The sequence below is a fragment of the Chaetodon auriga genome, chromosome 13 (genome assembly GCF_051107435.1).
Source record: "Chaetodon auriga isolate fChaAug3 chromosome 13, fChaAug3.hap1, whole genome shotgun sequence".
NCBI lineage: Eukaryota > Metazoa > Chordata > Actinopteri > Chaetodontiformes > Chaetodontidae > Chaetodon > Chaetodon auriga.
This window is the reverse complement of record NC_135086.1, coordinates 10,885,612-10,906,971: the sequence shown is the minus strand read 5'-3', so window position 1 is coordinate 10,906,971 and position 21,360 is coordinate 10,885,612. Positions and strand designations below refer to the sequence as shown.

The 21,360-nt window shown below is 43.1% G+C and overlaps 4 protein-coding genes across 4 annotated transcripts; 2 read left to right on the top strand and 2 right to left on the bottom strand.

Annotated features, from left to right (window-relative positions):
* Positions 1-187: 187 nt before the first annotated feature.
* On the bottom strand, positions 188-4,070 carry LOC143330394 (tubulin alpha chain). Its single transcript, XM_076746953.1, has 4 exons — positions 3,984-4,070; positions 2,062-2,284; positions 1,526-1,674; positions 188-1,304 (listed from the first exon to the last, which is right to left on the bottom strand). The coding sequence occupies exons 1-4, from the start codon at positions 3,984-3,986 to the stop codon at positions 327-329; spliced, it is 1,353 nt and encodes a 450-aa protein (XP_076603068.1). The 5' UTR covers positions 3,987-4,070; the 3' UTR covers positions 188-326.
* Positions 4,071-5,477: 1,407 nt separating this feature from the next.
* On the bottom strand, positions 5,478-7,144 carry LOC143330708 (tubulin alpha chain-like). The gene is made up of 3 exons (XM_076747439.1): positions 7,009-7,144; positions 6,536-6,684; positions 5,478-6,452 (listed from the first exon to the last, which is right to left on the bottom strand). Exons 1-3 carry the CDS (start codon positions 7,127-7,129, stop codon positions 5,478-5,480), a joined length of 1,245 nt encoding a protein of 414 aa, XP_076603554.1. The 5' UTR covers positions 7,130-7,144.
* A 3,399-nt stretch (positions 7,145-10,543) lies between these two features.
* Positions 10,544-16,567, top strand: LOC143330683 (tubulin alpha chain-like). Its single transcript, XM_076747407.1, has 4 exons — positions 10,544-10,635; positions 14,428-14,650; positions 14,978-15,126; positions 15,321-16,567. Exons 1-4 carry the CDS (start codon positions 10,633-10,635, stop codon positions 16,293-16,295), a joined length of 1,350 nt encoding a protein of 449 aa, XP_076603522.1. The 5' UTR covers positions 10,544-10,632; the 3' UTR covers positions 16,296-16,567.
* Positions 16,568-17,327: 760 nt separating this feature from the next.
* LOC143330454 (trans-1,2-dihydrobenzene-1,2-diol dehydrogenase-like) lies at positions 17,328-21,194 on the top strand. The gene is made up of 7 exons (XM_076747069.1): positions 17,328-17,546; positions 18,397-18,508; positions 18,717-18,880; positions 18,954-19,206; positions 20,003-20,127; positions 20,384-20,534; positions 20,763-21,194. Exons 1-7 carry the CDS (start codon positions 17,457-17,459, stop codon positions 20,873-20,875), a joined length of 1,008 nt encoding a protein of 335 aa, XP_076603184.1. The 5' UTR covers positions 17,328-17,456; the 3' UTR covers positions 20,876-21,194.
* Positions 21,195-21,360: the final 166 nt, after the last annotated feature.

Genomic DNA, 21,360 nt, shown 5'->3' with positions numbered 1-21,360 from the left:
TGTAAATGTTAAATGCAAAGCACACTAGTCTGAGATCACTCCAAATGACTCAGCATAAAAGGTTTATCAGTCTTTTGGGCCAGGAAGGTGTTTGACTATTGTTGTTTACAGTAAGTAATTTACATTAAGACTTGCTTCGTTGCCTGTCAAGCTATGCTGGAAGAGCTCAGGAATGATCACAAGTTCATTTAAAAGTTTCGTGAGAATTTTTATTGATAACACTGATATATCACCACCACAGGTTATCAGAATGTTGCTGGGAATGTGTTACGTTCATGATAACTTTTGGAATGGGTGATGGTAAAGCCTGGATGATGTTTGGCCCTTCAATATTCCTCTCCTTCTTCATCTTCCTCTCCCATGCTGTCAGTGCCAACCTCTTCATAATCCTTCTCCAGGGCAGCCATGTCTTCTCTGGCCTCAGAGAACTCTCCCTCCTCCATGCCCTCCCCAACATACCAGTGGACAAAGGCTCTCTTGGCATACATGAGGTCGAACTTGTGGTCGAGACGGGCCCAGGCCTCAGCGATGGCTGTGGTGTTGCTCAGCATGCACACAGCCCTCTGCACCTTGGCCAGGTCTCCTCCAGGAACCACCGTTGGAGGCTGGTAGTTGATGCCCACCTTGAAGCCTGTGGGGCACCAGTCCACAAACTGGATGGTGCGTTTGGTTTTGATGGCTGCGATGGCAGAGTTGACATCTTTGGGCACCACATCACCACGATACAGCAGACAGCAGGCCATGTATTTACCATGACGAGGATCACACTTCACCATCTGATTGGCTGGCTCAAAGCAGGCATTTGTGATGTCAGCAACAGACAGCTGCTCATGGTAGGCTTTCTCAGCAGAGATGACTGGAGCATATGTGGCCAGAGGGAAGTGGATACGAGGGTAGGGCACCAAGTTGGTCTGGAACTCCGTCAGGTCGACATTCAGGGCTCCATCAAAGCGAAGCGAGGCTGTGATTGAAGACACAATCTGTCCAATCAGCCTGTTCAGGTTGGTGTAAGTTGGCCTCTCAATATCAAGGTTCCTGCGGCAGATGTCATAAATGGCCTCATTGTCCACCATGAAGGCACAGTCAGAGTGCTCCAGGGTGGTATGGGTGGTCAGGATGGAGTTGTAAGGCTCCACCACTGCTGTGGAGACCTGGGGGGCTGGGTACACAGCAAATTCAAGTTTTGATTTCTTTCCGTAATCAACAGAGAGTCTCTCCATCAGCAGGGAGGTGAAACCAGAGCCAGTGCCTCCACCAAAGGAGTGGAAGATGAGGAATCCCTGCAGGCCAGTGCACTGATCAGCCTGTAAGGAAATTATGCTTTGATTATTTTTATTTATTCCAGCTGCACAATAGCAAAAAATATGAAATCACAAGAAATCTCCTTTCTGGGCGTTTCTTCTATAACTGGATTCGCTACAAAGACCTACTGTAAATATGCTTTTTGGTGGACTGAGTCTTGTTTAACCAAAATACAAGCCTTCCCAAATGCTAAACTGGCTCAGCAAACTAATTAAACTCTCACCAGTTTACGAGTCCTGTCCAGAACCAGATCAATGATCTCCTTGCCGATGGTGTAATGTCCTCGGGCGTAATTGTTGGCAGCATCTTCCTTTCCTGTAATCAGCTGCTCAGGGTGGAACAGCTGCCGGTAAGTTCCGGTACGCACCTCATCTGTCAAACAAACAATTAAAAGAGATTAGAGAGCTAATTTCCATGTGATAAGAATGTTTTAAACATTATACTTTCTCAGATACTGTTTAAGCTGAAATACTTTGTTCTAATTTGAAGAATACAGTATCATCAACGTACATACAGTATACCTTAAATTTTACAAGTTAGGAGTTGTGAAGTCAAGTGTCAGCTTGGTTCATGGGTTTTAGATTCGACTGCTATTTATTTGTGCTACTTAAAATCAAATGAATGGAAATATCAAGGCAAAGTAATGTGCAAGGAGAAGGGAAAAAGGGAAAATATGGTCTAATTCATTACCTCTGTGAAAGATATATGTGTGCATGTGTGTGTGTGTGTTTATTTACACACAATTTCCGCATTACTGACCGATGACAGTGGGTTCCAGGTCGACAAAGATGGCTCTGGGTACGTGCTTCCCCGCCCCAGTCTCACTGAAGAAGGTGTTGAAGGAGTCATCTCCTCCTCCAATAGTCTTGTCACTGGGCATCTGTCCATCTGGCTGGATCCCATGTTCCAGGCAGTACAGCTCCCAGCATGCATTGCCCATCTGGGCTCCGGCTTGGCCGACATGCATAGAAATACACTCACGCTGAAGGAAAGAGGGGAGACAGGTTCGTTAAAGGAGGCTGCCAACTAATATGTTATCAGACATACACTTACTACTATACAAGTATCACTATTTTGCTTTATTGCCTGACTCAACACTAACTGCTTACAAATAATTCCCAGCAGCATTGACTAGTACAGCCATTCTCAAAGAGTGCCAGCATATGACTGCGGGGCGCACAGAAAAACCATGAGCTTGTTGTAGGGTTTTGTGATTGGTCTGATAATGTCATCTAACATTAGGTTTCTTCAGCATCAAATTCACCTGTTTGCAGACGAGGCAGATCATTTTATCTGTCCGGTGCGGTAAAAACTGATCAGTTTTCCCTGAAGCCTTTTTCTGTGGTGGCTTTTCTCTTTCACTCTCACATTAAATTGTCGTCCACTGAAACATCGCCCTAGCATAGTGCCACAAGTTGCCACACTAGCTATAGTGTTCTACAAGTTAACTCCTCTCTAGTTCAGTTGAGTGGTTTCGTGTTATTTGTTTTTAAGAAAATCAGTAAAAAATTGAATGTCAATTGTTTTTCATTCACGTTCTGTGGCACCCATGTCCTGTTTTTTAAACTCCATGTCTGATGACAATCTTTGGCATGATGTCGGCATTCAGTTCAGAGAGGAAAGAAGAATCTTTGACTGCTGAATCCTGTTTGCCAAGCATTCGGCTGCTCAAAGTGTGTACGAGCAAGCCAGAATTTAAACGAAAGCAGCTATTAGACTGACCAGAGTCAGCACTATGGGTTATTACAGTATAATGCAGGAAATGCGGGCAGGAAAAAAGCTAAAGATGAAATGCGTTTTCCAACCCCCCCACCTCGAGCTTCTGCTTAAGAACCACTTATATGGAGTTCCCCTGTAAAAGGTGCAACTAAGGCACTTTAAGGCAGACAGGAAGGCCATGTGCCCCAATAAGAGAGGAAAACCCTCCCCCACTTCTCCATCCTGTTTCTCCTCCCTTTCCTCATCTCCTCCCCTTCTGTGCCTCTCTCCTCCCCCATCCTGTCCAGCTGCATAGTGCTGTGTAACAGTCAGGGATGGCTCCCTCCCTTTCTCTCTCCCCACATCTCCCTCAAACCAAAAACTCCCAACAGCTGCAAAATGGCGGCCAACTAACTCATACGGCCTAGACCTGACCACTCCTCTTTTTCTCTGTTCTTTCTATCCATCCCCCACTGCCACGATTACCCCGATCACTCCTTCTTTGTCAAGATTACTGTAATTCTTAAACAAACACAATTAAGACTGAAGTTTTTTTTCCCCGTTAGTTTCATTTGTTTCCTGCTTTATGGCAAGCTGTAGTACGTCACACAAGTATGAAAATTACAAAGCAGTCTAACTCGAAAAGTGTCTGTCATCTGACCTAGATTGTCTAACAGTGCAGAAAGGACTTAAAGAGCTTTGCAGTCATATGTAACTATACCAGTGTGTTCCTCTCCCTAAATTCTCAACAGCCATGCTCTAAAAAGTTTCATTACATAAATTCAGCTCTAAACTCCTGTCTCCTAATAGGATAAAGCTCCCTTTGTATCAGTAACCTTCAATTCAACAGCAGAGTCCTTATGAGCATTAAAGAGGCCCTGCCGTTTAATCCATCTAATGCTAAGAAACGGAGACAAAGGGAGACTGAAGACAAGAGAGGGTTGAAATTTCACGGCTACGTCATCAGTTGAGCGGTTACTCACCATTTTATCTGCTTGTCCTTTAGACTGACGTTGAGGATTCAGACGCAAGGCAGAAGTGCGGAAGAGAGGGAGAGTCAGGGTTTTTATAGGCAAGGATGTGGAGGGGGCAGGCTGGAGAGTACAGCAAGCAGCTGCACAGCTCATTGGCGGGAGGGAACAGCAGTTTGAAAAAAAGGAGGGAAGTCCCTAACGCTGTCGGTTACGTTACCACCCTTACATCTTTATCTGCTTTGTCTGTCTGTGTCAGATTACACCCTTGTGTATGCAGAAATAAACCTCTTTCTCTATAATACCTTTCTCTTATCTTGCCATTTTTGTGTGTGTGTGTGTAAGGGAGAGAGACAGAGAGAGAGAGAGACAAAGAGAGAGAGAGAGAGTAAGAGACCATTTGCAGCAAATGACTATTCAGAGTTTGTTTAATTATATTCAAAGCTTGAAGCTTGTTATCTTGGGGAATGCATGCAAATGTTCACCCCTGAAGAATTCTCAACATATAAAATACATGCATTTAACAAGGACTGTGGGCTTGCTGAGTCATTGTCGTTATTTAATGCATGCATTGCACCCACACAATCATCAGCACACAAACACAGTCCACCCTGTGTCTGTATTCAACCATTAAATGAATAATCACACAATATCTATATGGAAAAAAGTGAACATCTATCGAGTACTTTATTCTTAATCATCAAATGCATTAACCCAGTGTGCTTAGATGATACAAATAACATGAAAATATGCACAGTTTCAGCTTAATCAGTATACACAGAGAGACATCACATTGGAAATTAACACACCACTGAAAGGTAAAAGATTAAATTTCAGCCGAACTTTTGAGGACAGTCAAGGGCCAGTATTCTGTTTAACCCCGGTACAATTTTTCAGCAGCCCTCCTAGGATCACAGAGCTGTGATTCATACACGACTGGGATCCTATTGTTGCTGCAGGCCACTGTCTCAGCATGAGCTACACAAACAACACTAGTCAGTGAGTTAGTCAGTTATTTTCTCTCTCTCCCGCTCTCACAAAGTCACAGCTGAATGGTATATAGGAACTGACATAGGAGCCCTTTCATAACTTACATTCCGCATGGGAGAGGATAGTGGGGGGAGGTGCACAAAAGAGAGGGTTTGGTCTTAGTTTCAGTCTGATAGAGCAGAGAGGAGAGATCTGTGAAGGCCCACCACAAGATATGTTTGACCACAAGTTTCTTTGTTTTGAATGCAGATACAGTTTTTACACAGTACCTGAACTAATGATTCTCTCAAATATAATGCTCATGTTTCGAGCTTTAAGATATTTTTATAAACATTTTTGGATTGCAACTTATTTTCAGAGATACTTAGTGATTGAATTGTGTTAACATGTCTTGACATGCTTAACATTTGATACATTTTTCTTCACTACATAAAACTAAATGCCCCATTTTAAAATGAGGACTCAAATGTCAGTTTGTATCAATTTACTTTCTCTTAAATGCAGGCCTTAATGAAGTTAGTATTCCTCTCCTTCATCCTCTTCCTCTATGTTGTCAGTACCAACCTCTTCATAATCCTTCTCCAGGGCAGCCATGTCTTCTCTGGCCTCAGAGAACTCTCCCTCCTCCATGCCCTCCCCAACATACCAGTGGACAAAGGCTCTCTTGGCATACATGAGGTCGAACTTGTGGTCGAGACGGGCCCAGGCCTCAGCGATGGCTGTGGTGTTGCTCAGCATGCACACAGCCCTCTGCACCTTGGCCAGGTCTCCTCCAGGAACCACCGTTGGAGGCTGGTAGTTGATGCCCACCTTGAAGCCTGTGGGGCACCAGTCCACAAACTGGATGGTGCGTTTGGTTTTGATGGCTGCGATGGCAGAGTTGACATCTTTGGGCACCACATCACCGCGATACAGCAGACAGCAGGCCATGTATTTACCGTGACGAGGATCACACTTCACCATCTGATTGGCTGGCTCAAAGCAGGTGTTGGTGATGTCAGCAACGGACAGCTGCTCATGGTAGGCTTTCTCAGCAGAGATGACTGGAGCATATGTGGCCAGAGGGAAGTGGATACGAGGGTAGGGCACCAAGTTGGTCTGGAACTCCGTCAGGTCGACATTCAGGGCTCCATCAAAGCGAAGTGAGGCTGTGATGGATGAGACTATCTGTCCAATCAGCCTGTTCAAATTGGTGTAAGTTGGCCTCTCGATATCGAGGTTTCTGCGGCAGATGTCATAAATGGCCTCATTGTCCACCATGAAGGCACAGTCAGAGTGCTCCAGGGTGGTGTGGGTGGTCAGGATGGAGTTGTAAGGCTCCACCACTGCTGTGGAGACCTGGGGGGCTGGGTAGATCGCAAACTCAAGCTTAGACTTTTTACCATAGTCAACAGAGAGTCTCTCCATCAGCAGGGAGGTGAAACCAGAGCCAGTGCCTCCACCAAAGGAGTGGAAGATGAGGAATCCCTGCAGGCCAGTGCACTGATCAGCCTAAGAGTAAGAATATAATTTAGTCGAGAAAAAAAATCAATATACTTGAAACATGCACCCTCAGCTCTTTCAGACAGTCTCACCAGTTTACGAGTCCTGTCCAGAACCAGATCAATGATCTCCTTGCCGATGGTGTAATGTCCTCGGGCGTAGTTGTTGGCAGCATCCTCCTTTCCTGTGATCAGCTGCTCAGGGTGGAACAGCTGCCGGTAAGTTCCTGTTCGCACCTCATCTGGAGAACAAGACAGTGATGACAAACAGATTCACTGAATGAGTGAACCTAAAGTTAAATAGGTATGCATTTGCTGTGAAGAACTGAATGTAATGTTGTCGTGGTCGTCCATGCCTTTTACATTTTAACACAGTTTTATATTGGAGTTGTTTTGAATTTAAGCTAATTTAATGCAAATTTACACAGATAAAAAATGCAAAAACATCCAACTCCAAAGGTCATTTTCTAATACAAATTTAGCTTTGATAATAATAAAACTAGATAAATACATGACAACATCCTACAGTTTCTATGTTATATATCAGCCACGCAACAGGCACTGACCAATGACAGTGGGTTCCAGGTCGACAAAGATGGCTCTGGGAACATGCTTCCCTGCCCCTGTTTCGCTGAAGAAGGTGTTGAAGGAGTCATCTCCTCCTCCAATTGTCTTGTCAGTGGGCATCTGTCCATCTGGCTGAATCCCATGTTCCAGACAGTACAGCTCCCAACATGCATTGCCAATCTGAGCCCCAGCTTGGCCCACATGAATGGAGATACACTCACGCTGCAGAGAACAAGTGAGCAACACGGTTCAATTACCAGCAGCTTCTGTTCCCACTCTTCCACATTTCTACAACACAGAATTTTTTTAACTACTTATAGCAGTTTTCTCGTGGACTGATGTAGATTAAAATCCTTGTATCTGAATGTAAAATATGTCATGCTTTAATTAAAAAACATCTCACAGCTGTTAATACACATAGCAGCATGCATTTACACTGTCACACATCTTACCATCGTTATCTCTCCTCTCCAATGTCCAGGTATCGGTAAGAAGATGTAGTGCTGCATACAACTGTGTTACTCTGCGTTTTTATACCTGCAGCTTAAGGTGAACAGTGATTTGATCTGAGTTGTAATCGGAGAACCTACTGATGAGACCAGGATAAGGTCATCCGCTTGACAGACATACACACAATACCAAAGGAGGTCACCACCCTGTTCATTGTGTGAGTCTGTGAGTGCTTTGCACCGGGGTGTATGTGCACCTCATGTTTCAGAAAGCAGAAGCATGACTTGACGATGTAGATGTAAAAGAAAAACCTGTTGCTTTGAGGATCTTTTTTAGTAGGAAAATTTATGAATAACAATAATCTGAGAAAGAATCCAATCATCAAAAAATTGTAAGCTCTGTGTATATAATAATTTGGAAGATTTGGAATTTAGGTATTAGCGTTATTCACTATTACTGCAATTTTCAATGTCATATTGTCATTGTGTAATATTGACACTGTCTTGTCTGTGCTGGGGACTGCTCTAGAGCCTCTAGAGCTGGTTGTTGAGAAAACAGTGTTGCACAAACTGCTCAACATAATAGACAACACTTCACATCCCCTGCATGACCTACTAATCAGTCAGAGTGTTTTTAGTTGAAGGCTTTGTAGTAAGGACTGCCACAGAAAGTCATTCCTAGCCACTGCAATAATGCTGTGTAATGACTCCCATCTGTGCAAGGGGAGTAGACTTACCTTCTGAGGGACTTTGCACAGTCAGTTTTAATTTTGCATTTAATTTGCACTGTGACAGCTCCAACTTATCTTGATTCTTCTCTGTAAAATCCATGTTAAAACTGTAAGGAGCCGTTTGTTCACATGTATTTTTACAGAGACAAAACACATTGTCAAGCATACCACTTTCCCACACTATTTTCATATGATGATGAATTGCCAGTCTTTATGAAGCAATACAATATATATGAGACCTGCTCCTCCTCCCCTGTTAGTTCAACCCCTTGGGAGAGGAGAGAAACTGAATATGTGTCAACGCCTCATAAGGCATCAGCTGACTAAATGGAGTAAACAACAAGTGCATGATAGCCTGTTAGAGGGATTTCATCATACACAACAAGAAAAGAGAATCTGTGAATATATTAGACAATAAAGACCTCAGTGTCCTTGTCCTTCCATTCAGTCCAGAAAGGCATTATAGTTCAGATGACCTCAATTACACTAAACATGAGTTTCAGTTGGGTAGCTGCCTGTTTCAGTTGGCAGGCATAACCCAAACTCATGATACAATGCTATGGCTCAAAGGCAGTATGCTCAGCTCAGTGATGATCAAAACTGATCAAACCACTTTGAACACCAGCAGGGATCCACTCTATATCAAACCATATTGGAGTGTTGATTCAGTATAATCAACTGTTAGAAAAATTATAATAATTTTCACCCAAAAGCTAGAATTAGACTAACTCAGTACGACCTAAACTGACTGACTTTAATCCTGTTTGTCGTGCATGACTTTTGAATACTGTATAGCACAAAGTAGAGCAAATGTGAACTCTTGTCTAGACAATCTTCAGTTCTGGTTCAGATGACCTGAAGTCTTGTTACATATTACTGGGAAAGCACACCCCTTGCTGTTCCCTGATAGGTGTTGCCTGAGTCATAAAACTATGTCCCACTTCCATTGTTTGAGAGTATACGGCGCTCAATGCCTCACTGTTCAGGCATATCCCTAATAGGTCATAATGCTAGTGCAGGAAAGAAAGAAAGAAAGAAAGAAAGAAAGAAAGAAATCTAATAAAGAGACAATATGCACAAATTTGAGGTCATGAGAGAAAAACATGTAGTAAAAACTCTGCAAAATATTTTTAGTTCTGTTGAGGAAGCCACACATGACAAGTAACAGTAAAAATAAGCCTCTTACAATGCTAATTTACACAGAAAGTTGGCTTGTTGCATGGTGACATATACACAGAAACACTTTGGACGACCCACTGTGGTAAGTGGTGAAGGAAAGAGCGCCACTCCAGGATGTCACATGACTTCCTGTCACGCCGCTCATTCAGTGACTCATGGTGAAGCAACTACGACCTCTAGCTTTCAAACGGTTACAATGACAGTCTGTCCAGTGAAATGGCTGAGGAGGGCTGGTTTTCTGGAATAGTTTGCAGGGGTGTCTGTCCCACCCACAAGATGACTGACTGCAGACATAGCCGTTTTATACACATTCATACATATACACACATGCATACATACATATAGTTATTGGTAAACAAAATGGATTCATATACTACTGGCATGACGGATTACTGCAATAAATAAATAAATAAAAAGATAGATAGATAGATAGATAGATAGATTAGATAGATAGATAGATAGATAGATAGATAGATAGATAGATAGATAAAATCCCTGCACCTGTTTTATTTTAAACGCTGTGGAGGTGACTTTAAAGAGCAAATGGACCATTTGTTTTAATAAACAAAGCAAGGAATCAAATTAATTAATTAATAGTTAACCAAAACTATTAGAAATGATTTGCTATGTTTTATCAGGTTGGAGCTTAGTATGTCTGGAAATGAATGAAGTAGAAGAATAAAGTAACATAGAATGGAAATACAACAAGTACCTCAACATTGTTCTTAAGTACAATATTTGAGTAATTGTACTTCTCAAGGTCTGACATTAGGTCCCAAAGAATTTCCCACAGTGACACATAATGCTGAAATGCTCGGAGCGATGTTGTAAAGGACTGGGTGACATGTTACCATTTTACTGTTATGTTAGTGTCACCGTGTAAAGTGATGGCTGCTCTGTTTATTACAGTTCTGAGATTTCCCGGATGTCATTGAACACAGCCTTGAAGCTGTGCGGCCTGTCAGTCATTACATCCACCTGTGACAGTGATTTGATAGCCTACCTGTGACTGAGGTCATGTTGTTAAGCCTGCTGGTTAGTATCTCGCGATATATCGAAGCGGCCTGCGCGCTCACGGTGCGCGCTCACGTGAAACATACAGGTGGGAGTGGTTTGCAGTTGAATATAACGTGACAGCTCCTCGCCCACCTGGCAATACTTACTCACCCGCACCACATTGACGGCTGCAGTGAGACGGTCCCCTAAGTCTAAAGACAGCTACACGTTTATTTTCTCTTAAAGGACTTTCTACTAAGAATCTACAATGGTGAGTATATTTTTATTGTTTATCATCCAAAAACTGAGGAAGTACTTCTTCAACAGTTTGGGTTGAATCTTCTCCATTTAAATGCGCTTGTGAATGTGAAGGTGCGATGTGGCAACTGTGGTGTAAGCGCCCCCCGCACCCCCACCCCCGTGACACTTGTGTCAGAAATAGATGAGTGGCAGTAAAGCTGAGCTGGCTGCTGGCCGGGATGAGCAGGTGGTAATGATCAGTCCACATTTCCAGCACATCAGCAGACACAAACACATGGAATATAGATGAGGTGTACACAGTGTGGTTTATTTATTTATTTTTTGCATTTGTTGTATCAGCAGTCCAGTATATTTCAGATGAGGTCAATATACTTTCAATAGAGTATTCCAGGCTACTGGGTGGTTAGGTGTGTGATGTACATGTATATGTGTCTGTATGGAATGAAGGCCTCGTTTATAATGCATCCCACAAGTCTGCTCAGACACGTGTTTCTGCAGGGCAGGAAGAAGTCTTTTCCCTCCAAGTTCAGACAGCCATGATACAGTCTGAACAGTAAAAGTTGCTTCTGCACAGCAGAGAACAAAGGCACTTGTAGTAAAATGGGACTAATAGCTAATCCATGCCAAAGGAAACTGACAACCTGCAGTCCATGTGAATGAGAATATTGCTGGTGAAGTGAAAGTTTTTTGGATTGTACCATGGTTAGACTTCTTTTTCTGTGACAGGAATTGAACTAGCACACACACAAGCCTTGTGTTCTATTTGCATAGTGGAATATAAACACAGCTTGTTAGCACTGTCAGTACTGGTTAACAAGCCCAATGATATCAATGTGTACTGAGTACACGACAGTATACCCACCCTGATCAAATAGTCCTGATCCATAAACTTTAGTGCCAGGAGTGTTAAAGTGCTGCACTAAATGCCTGCTATATGGCTGTAACATGCTTATTTAACCTGATCATCGACCCTGAATAACAATATATACACAAAGTAAAGGTTCATCTATTTAAACAGACCAAGGGTCAGAAGTGAATGAAAGTGGCTGCTCCACTCCTTGTGCAACATGTTTTTCATAGTTGTCATAATCCACACTTGCAGTACAATGAGGTGCAAGTCAAGTTCAGCTTCAGCGTGGCTCATCAGAACAAATCATGACAGCAATAAGCTGTAAAGAGCGATTTACCTTGGAGGCATTCATGTGCTCAGCAAAGGTCGTGACCCAATCTGTTACTGGACATTTCGTGCAGTGGTGATTCTTGAGATGTACTGCCTCAACCGAGCTGCCCATGGCGCAGTTTAACCGTTCAGTCTTTACCCTGTAGCTTTTTAGCCTGGTTGACCTGTCTGGTGGTCAACCAGGCAATTGGACCTGAAGGGAGACAGATGTAGAATAGTCTGCCATTGAGGGCTCATCACCACAGGGAACACCAAGCGGCTATGTTTTATTTATCAGAATCAATAGAGTTCATCCTTGGCCTGAACATCCACATCAAATTAAATATTCAGGTCATTCATTTACAGTTTACAAATGTGATCATTTGATGTAAGACGCCAGATGAAACAGCATTATTTAGCTAAATGGATCACATTGGAAGCATGACAGTGTTCAGTGTGGCAATTCCACAATTTTTTTTATTTTGTGAACACACACACACACACACACACACACACACACACACACACACAGCGAGGTGCCAACCAGTGTGAGCCTCAATGCAAGTCCATCAAATTGAAAACACGGCTCTTCTCCAGCACGCCATGCTTTATTCAGCTTTTTGAGATATTCACAGGGAGATTTTTGGTCTGTGGGTGGCAAAACAACGGTCCTCCACTTGAGACTGTGAATATCCTCAATAAATTAAAAAATGAAATCATTCCAGTCCACCTATTAGATATAAAGTCGACTGTCTGATCTGTGGGTGGCAACAGTTAGATATCCACACTAAACATGTTCGTGTGGCCTGTGGATTTAGACACAGGAAGCATTCAAAGAACATGTAAGCATATAAAATGGAAAGACACACAAAGAATCACTGAATGGATCTGATTTAGCTCTTGATGCACAGTTAGCCAGGGTCAAAGCAACATGTAATAAAGTAAATGCATGGCAGTTTGGGTCTAGACGAGACTCCATTAAATCATTATCTATCCTCACCTTGTCTTTATGGTGCATTGTCTATTTTCCTATTATCCAGGCCGAGTGTGCTGTCATGATGGGGTATTAAGGGATCTTCATTCCTGTGTCTGCTGACCTGAAAAAGCTTTCAACAAATGAGTTATTCTCTCGTTCACCTTTCCTCTCTCACTCCCTGACAGGATCTACAGTATATATTCCTACTTATCATTTTAGTCACTGCCGTAACTGGAATCTAAAGTCCGCGTAGTGGAATGTGCCCTTGTTTCATCATATACTGACACACCCCGACAGGTTCCAGGGACGGAAAAGGCTTTCAGTTTGGAAGTGCTTTGTAGTCGACTCTTATGTAACTCCCGACATTAAAGTATCAACATCATAAAGTATCTGCGGCCTTTACTGTTGTCAGGATGGGAGAAACTGTTTGTAGATTGCGGAAAGCTTTCAGCAGTTCAGGTGGAAATTTCAGCCTGGCTGTGACCACTATTTTGGGGACTGCCAGTCAGTGTTTACAGAAACTGTCAGCCTTCACTGCTTGGTGTCAGGTTAGCGGGAGGAACCCAAAATAGCTGCTGCACAGAGCTCTGCTAACCTGGAAACCAGTCTGGAGAGGGTCACCTTTGCTTTGTGCAGCTTCAGATGATGAGGTCTTGAATGTATCCAAAATGAATTCTCATTGATCTACATAGATTTGATGAAATTTACTGACTCAATACATGTGCAGGTTAATGTCCCTCATCCTTCACCCATCAGCACCTTTCCCTGTCTGTCTGATCACTGAGAAGGGGAAAGTTTGGGGGAAGTGTAAAAATAGCAGCAGGTGGGGATATATAGTATCTCAAAGGTGGTCACGGGATGGAGTGGAGAGGAAGACCCAGACATAGGCTAATGCCAATACAGGAAAACATGTTGAGACGAATGAAATCCTGCAATTCATAGATGGCCTAATGAGTTTCTCTGAAGTGTTATTGCTTGATAAAATACATGTCAGTACTCCTGGGCTTTCTAAATCCTCCAGTGCCTTCTTTGGAAGCCCTTCAGGATCTGTCTAATGCCACAATCCCCATCCTTCTCTAAATTAAACCAGTGTTAGCTAATTCTTCATTCACTGCTTTCAACATAGTGAGCAAACACAGCACTGTGTGTGTGTGTGTGTGTGTGTGTGTGTGTGTGTGTGTGTGTGTGTGCCTACATGTAGTATTGTGTAATTCTTTTGGCCTTTCCATTCGTTGTCTTTTTATTTGGGTCATCTTCGTAGTGTGAGTGTTAAAGGTCCAGTTGTCTTCTGAACTCGACCTCCTTCTCAGCTCCTGGGCCTCACTCATAGACAGGCACATGAGATCTGGTGGCAGCTGCAGCAAATCTGTTATGCTTTTTCTTTCAACTTCAACCCATGTAACTCTTTGCTTCCACCTAGTGGCAGAGTGTATGATTTTTTATTCTTCCTTTGAGTTCCTGAAACTATAGCATTTATGTGTAAAATGTGACTGATAACTTTCTTGTTGACATCTTGCAAAGCAAAAGTCAGCATTTCCCACTTTGTTTAAAGCTTTAACTGGAGAACAACACGCAGTTGCTGCAATCCTGTCCTTTAACTGCATTGCCTCTTTTTGTTTTCCCCTTCTCTCCTCCCTGCCCCCTTTTTTCACCTTCTTGTCCTCCAGCGTGAGTGCATCTCTGTCCATGTAGGCCAGGCTGGTGTCCAGATGGGGAACACCTGCTGGGAGCTCTACTGTCTGGAACACGGCATCCAGCCGGACGGCCAGATGCCCAGCCGCAAGCCTGTAGGAGGTCACGACGACTCCTTCACCACCTTCTTCAGTGAGACTGGGGCTGGGAAGTACGTCCCCAGAGCGATCTTTGTTGACCTGGAACCCACTGTCATTGGTCAGTAGTGATGTGGAGCTTGTTGTGTTTTTAGATATCAGGAATGACTGATTTCAGAGGGTAGTATCATGGATGAATTTAATGCATTACTGTTGCAAGATAGAGATTTCATATGAAAATTGAAGGAAGTTACTCTAATCATCCATTTGTTCATCTGCATGGTGTGATAGCTCAAAGAAAGAGGTGTCTTCATGGGTCTGTTAAATGATTCAAAAAAAAATAAAAAATAATAATAATAAAATATATATATATATATATATATATAAATGATTTTTCCACTAATAACACTTCCTATAACATATTAAATGACCCTCTTGTCCTTCTCAGATGAGGTGCGCACAGGAACCTACCGTCAACTCTTTCACCCTGAGCAGCTGATCTCAGGAAAGGAAGATGCAGCCAACAACTACGCCCGTGGGCACTACACCATCGGCAAAGAGATCATTGACTCTGTCCTAGACAGAATCCGCAAACTGGTAAGGCACTTTCGGGGTAGTCATCAGGTTTTAGTTCACGTTTACTCTGGCTTTGCCCTTGAACAGGGCGCCTTGTAGTTCATTCATTTTCATGAAATAATGTGCTGGAAGTAGTCAGAAAAATTTATATAAAGGCATGCTTTGCTTTTTATTGTTTATATTCACAGTCTTTGTAATTGTCTCTGTGTCTTTAGGCTGATCAGTGCACAGGTCTCCAAGGCTTCCTTGTCTTCCACTCCTTTGGTGGAGGCACTGGCTCAGGTTTCACCTCCCTGCTGATGGAGAGACTCTCTGTTGATTTTGGTAAAAAGTCTAAGCTTGAGTTTGCGATCTACCCAGCCCCCCAGGTCTCAACAGCAGTGGTGGAGCCTTACAACTCCATCCTGACCACCCACACCACCCTGGAGCACTCTGACTGTGCCTTCATGGTGGACAATGAGGCCATTTATGACATCTGCCGCAGGAACCTCGATATTGAGCGCCCATCGTACACTAACCTGAACCGCCTCATCAGCCAGATAGTCTCATCCATCACAGCCTCGCTTCGCTTTGATGGAGCCCTGAATGTCGACCTGACGGAGTTCCAGACCAACTTGGTGCCCTACCCTCGTATCCACTTCCCTCTGGCCACATATGCTCCAGTCATCTCTGCTGAGAAAGCCTACCATGAGCAGCTGTCTGTCGCTGAGATCACAAATGCCTGCTTTGAGCCAGCCAATCAGATGGTGAAGTGTGATCCTCGTCATGGTAAATACATGGCCTGCTGTCTGCTGTACCGTGGTGATGTGGTGCCCAAAGATGTGAATGTGGCCATCGCAGCCATCAAAACCAAACGCACCATCCAGTTTGTGGATTGGTGCCCCACAGGCTTCAAGGTGGGCATCAACTACCAGCCTCCAACGGTGGTTCCTGGAGGAGACCTGGCCAAGGTGCAGAGGGCTGTGTGCATGCTGAGCAACACCACAGCCATCGCTGAGGCCTGGGCCCGTCTCGACCACAAGTTCGACCTCATGTATGCCAAGAGAGCCTTTGTCCACTGGTATGTTGGGGAGGGCATGGAGGAGGGAGAGTTCTCTGAGGCCAGAGAAGACATGGCTGCCCTGGAGAAGGATTATGAAGAAGTTGGGATCGACTCATTTGAGGAGGATGAGGAAGGAGAGGAATATTAGACAGGCTCAGCTGTTGTTTGCCACTTAATTTCAAGGACAAGTAAGTCTGTTAAATAGAACATATTTGATAGAAAATGCAATATTTTGCATGTTGGTTTCAAATTAAGTTCCTTTTTATTTTTTTTACTTTACCTATCTAAATTAAAAAGTAACTACCCACCTGTAAAGCTCTGGGGTAATTTCTTTGTTGTGCATCATAATTATTATTTTCTGAAAGGACAGAAATAACTTGACTTTTACAAGTTTAAAACCTGTGTTGGTACTTAATAAACTTTTTTCCCCCAAAACATATTGTCTGTTTTATTTTTTTTACATTAAAATACAAATGCTTCTGTTTCTGTAGATAACTTGTGCCATGATCGTCTTATTCATCTCATATTTAGGCCTGTTGACATATATTTTACATTTTCTTGAACCACACACAGTGTTAAGATAATGCTGTGGCAAACTTGGAGGCTTTTGTTGAAATATCTGTAGTTTTATAGCTCAGCCACTAGAGTTCAGTCAAATCCAGCTTGTGCTGCCTCTTTTACTGAGAAGGAACTGATTTCCAGGCTGTTCTGACAAGCACTCAAGCGCAAATATGTAAAAACTCATGAGTGTGAGTGAGTGAACCATGTATTTTACTGTAAAACAGACAAGTAACAGTATTCAACAAGGGTTTTATGTGACTGTTTTCTAAGCTTTACATATAATATACTTTACATGCATTCTGTCCCAGTGGAGGTGTCCCTGTCAACGACACGTCTCTGTCTGTCTGTCTCTCAGTGCATGCTGGGAAGTCCAGACCTCCAGAGACCATATGGGACCGTATGAAATAAATGGACTGATATTTTTTGTTTTATCAGACTTTAATGGATTACTTTGCGAAATCTCAGAACAGCTGTTTTTAGGACAGCTCATGTCCAAACTGATAATCAAGCTAACTCCTACATCTTACTGATCATGTAAACAATATATTAGCTACCGCCCATGTACTGTTTATGGACTATGGAGGCGCCCCCTAATGGAGGTGGTTGGGGGTTGCAGAAGGCGGGGCTGACATGTTCAGGAGGGCAGAGACCACCACGAATCGACAAACTGTTGTGTCGATGTTACAGCTAGCATAAAGCTAACTGAAGTTACTGCCGTTGCTCATAATAGCTTGCTAGCTAGCTCTTAATGGCGACACGCTGGGGAATATGCAGCGCAGGTAAAATAAGTCATGACTTCTGTGTTGCTTTGCGGACCCTGACCCCTGAAGACCACCAGGTAACTTTTTTACCGAGTGTATTTCAGCTCATGTAAACTCCCACCAAAACGTTGCTGGAAGTGGAAACTTGAACTGTGTTGTCAAAGGAAGCAAATAACTCATCATACGCTGCTTTTATCAGTGGAGTCGGCCATAGTGCTTTAGTGGGTTAACCATGTAAACAGACACTCATAGTCATATCTCCTTTGGCTTTTGCCTCACCCCATTACTACCTCGGAGGTGCCCTTGAGCAAAGCACTTATCCAAATACATCACAAACTGTTTGCACTTTGAAGCCTCCAGGTGTGAATGTGTGTAACTGTGTGCAGGTGTGAGGATGACTGTTTTGCTCCAGTGCTGCAGTAAACTACTGACTGTATTCTCCTTTCCTGATAATGCTCTTCATCATACTTTCACAGCTTGGCCACTTAATGGCAGGCTAATCACTGTAATGCTAAACTTCTCCTGATGAGACTTCTGTCTGCAGCGGACAAGAGATCAGCTCTTAACTGTTGCACAATTGTGAACAGGTTTCTGTGTATCAGTTCCTCCCATTCATGAAAGAGGACATGTGGCTGATGCTCCTCACATCCGCTCCTCACAAGTGCAGTTAAACCTCATTAGGTTGCAGCATCTTAACTGTGTGAACTCCACACCCACAGTAACTTTGTGAGCGTCAATGAGTGTATAAATGTCAGTCAAACCAGGAATGTTTCAAGGTTTATTGCTTGACTCATTTGTCTAATCACAATTGCTTCTGCGTTTGACTGATTTCTTCTCACATTTATGTTTAAAGTTTGGTAAATATCCATTCGATATAAACCACTGCACATAAATGCTGTATTACCTAAACTGTTTGTTCATCGGCAGATAGTGGCTGTTGCAGCGAGGGACTTGCAGCATGCTGAAGAATTTGCCAAAAAACACAACATCCCTCGAGCATATGGAAGCTATGATGAGTTGGCAAGAGATCCAGACATCGGTGAGCTCTGCTGTCAGCATATGGCATAATGTTTTGGGCTAAATTGAATCAACAAATTGTTCTCATCTGAGGTGTCTTTAGGCCAGTGGATGAATATCAACCAGCCCCAATAATACAAGTCTCAAGTGGTCTCTGCAATGCAGACTTTCCCTGACAATTGGAGTATTCAGTAACGTTCCTGAACACCAGTCCCCCTCCCTCTCTCTAGATGTGGTGTACATTGGCATCATCCATCCTTACCACCTGAGTACTGGCAAGCTCTTTATGACATCCAAGAAGAATGTGCTGGTTGAGAAGCCCCTGGCCATGAATTCAAGGGAGGTGCAGGAACTCATCGCTGCAGCCCAAGAGAACAATGTGTTTCTCATGGAGGTAACTCGAAATAGTCACTTTTAAACTACTGTTTGCTACTCGTCTGTTCAAACCGTTCCTCTTCTCCTTTCAGGCAATTTGGACGCGCTTCTTTCCCCTATCTCTTGAAGTGAGGAGACTGCTGGGCCTGGGTGAAGTGGGTGACGTTCAGATGGTGAGGGCTGATCTGGGGGCTCCACTCACCCACATCCCTCGCTTGGCTGAGAAGAAGATGGGAGGGGGCGCACTGCTGGACCTGGGCATCTACTGTCTGCAGTTTGTCCTCATGGTTTTTAATGGCGAGAAGCCAGAGTCCATCCAAGCCACAGGGCATTGCATAGACACAGGTAATTGTCTCAAGGAAGTGTTATGGAAACTGAAACTCAATCTCTGTCTAGGATTGGTGAGGAGAAAGGGTATTCAGATACCTCTCAGCACACTATTTCAGTTCTTTACTCAACTTTTGTTGCTTGCAAGCAAGGATGGATGAACCTCTGACATAACATACATTGCTCTGCTTCCATTTGTGCAAGTTTCTGTCTCTCCTTGTCAGCTACAGTCATGCCGTTTCTCTTATTTATAGACTTCCTCCTTTACTCAGGGACACATAGACAGAAGAAGTCTGGGACGTTTCCAGATGAAACTCTTTTATACTGAGTTGACACAGACACAGATATTTAAACTGACAGTTAAAATCTCACTTCCAGGTCTCACTGAAGAATAGACAACCCGTGCTGACCTTGTCGAACAGTTTTCTCGTCCAGGCTAGTTTAGCTTCCCGCTTTTGTTTTTTCTTTCAAGTTTGCAAGTCGTTGCATCACATCAGTCCATTTTATTTCCATCTGCTTCCTCATGAGATCGCGTGAGGTGGTGCATTTCTCCCTCTGGCATGATAATCTTAATGGTATCCTGTAGTGTGTGATGCGGCATTATTTTCAAACCTTGTAGTGAGTGCATGTTTGAGATTAGAGAGGAGAACATTGTGAAGTTTCCTTATGTGCGTGATGCAGCCTGATTTCAAAATTGGTTAGATTTTGAAACTCCTGGATTCTGAGTTCGGCTTTACACAGCATACAGAGGTCCATCATAAAGAAAATGACAAGGCTCTTTAGATTCCAGGGTTGACAAAGCTCTTTTGTTCAGGTGTCGATGGAACAGCAGTTTTGGTCTTGAAGTTCTCTGGAAACAGACTGGCAGTTTGCACGTGTTCAATCACCATGATGCTGACCTGTGATGCCGTTATCACTGGGACCAAAGGCACCATTAAGGTAACAGGAAGCACAGCGTGCAGTAAGAAAAGTAGAAGCACAGAGGACCAGCTAACACAAGTATGTTGTAGTGTTAGCTAATGTTCACATTAACCCGAGGTTGTTTTTAACATTAGTATGCTCGTGTTAGCATTGAGCTCCAAGCCAGTTAAACCCCAGTACAGCTGAAGCTGTGGCACCACAGCCAAATGTCGCATTTTTGCTGCACATATTGCGAATAGGAAGAGCAAAATTTCAATTTTTTTTTCCACATCAGATACCCCATCATATGTGGTGCCCTACGACGTTGGAGGTGAATGGGAAGGAGATGCAGTTCCCCCTGCCAGAGGCTGGTATGGCGCTAAACTTCACTAACAGCACAGGTCTGCGATACGAAGCTGAGGAGGTCCGCAACTGTTTGCTGAAAGGTGCAAGATGCTCTGCTGCTTAAAAATACCACGGCTTGCTGTAGCATTTGCAGTTGATTTATGTTAATCTGATCTGTTTTATTTACTAACTTCTACAGTCCTTTGTTATATCCAAGTTTGAATGCAGCAATAATTATTTTAATAGCTTAAAAACGTGATGTATCATGAGATTTCCTCTTGTTGTGGTCCCTTCTTTATCTTTGTTTCTGACTCCGTGTTCCCCTCCAGGACTGAAAGAGAGTCCAGGGATGCCATGGGCTCACTCTACCCTGTTAGCAGAAGTTATAGATGAGGCCAGAAGACAAATGGGAGTGACATACGACCAGGACAACATCTGTTAATGTCTTCTCAACGACAGTGAGGGAGCAGACGTCTCCACATGCAGAATGACAGACTGAATTACCTTTCCTGTTGAGTTCATGGCACGTGGGATCATTGATGTTTTGATGAAGATTAGACTGTATTATTTATCTGTGCTTTTCCTACTGTGACATGTAAAAAGCCTGTTAAAATTGTAATGCCAACCTCCTCCACTTAATTCATTCATTTGTAATTAAAATTTAATTAATATTTTGACTTTGAAATATTTTGAATATTGAAAATTGAGTGTCTGAGTCTCTTGGTTGTTTTTTAGGCAAATAAACTCAAGTGAAAATCTGGCTGGGTTCTTTTCCAGTGTTTCATGTTTTCTTGACTAAAATATGTGATGAGCTATTACATTTCTTTTAATGTCATATTTTACATTCATTTGAATTCACTAATACTGAAGAAATTGTTGAAAGTTCTGTAGACATTGCAACAATATGCTCATCAGCGATCATCACAG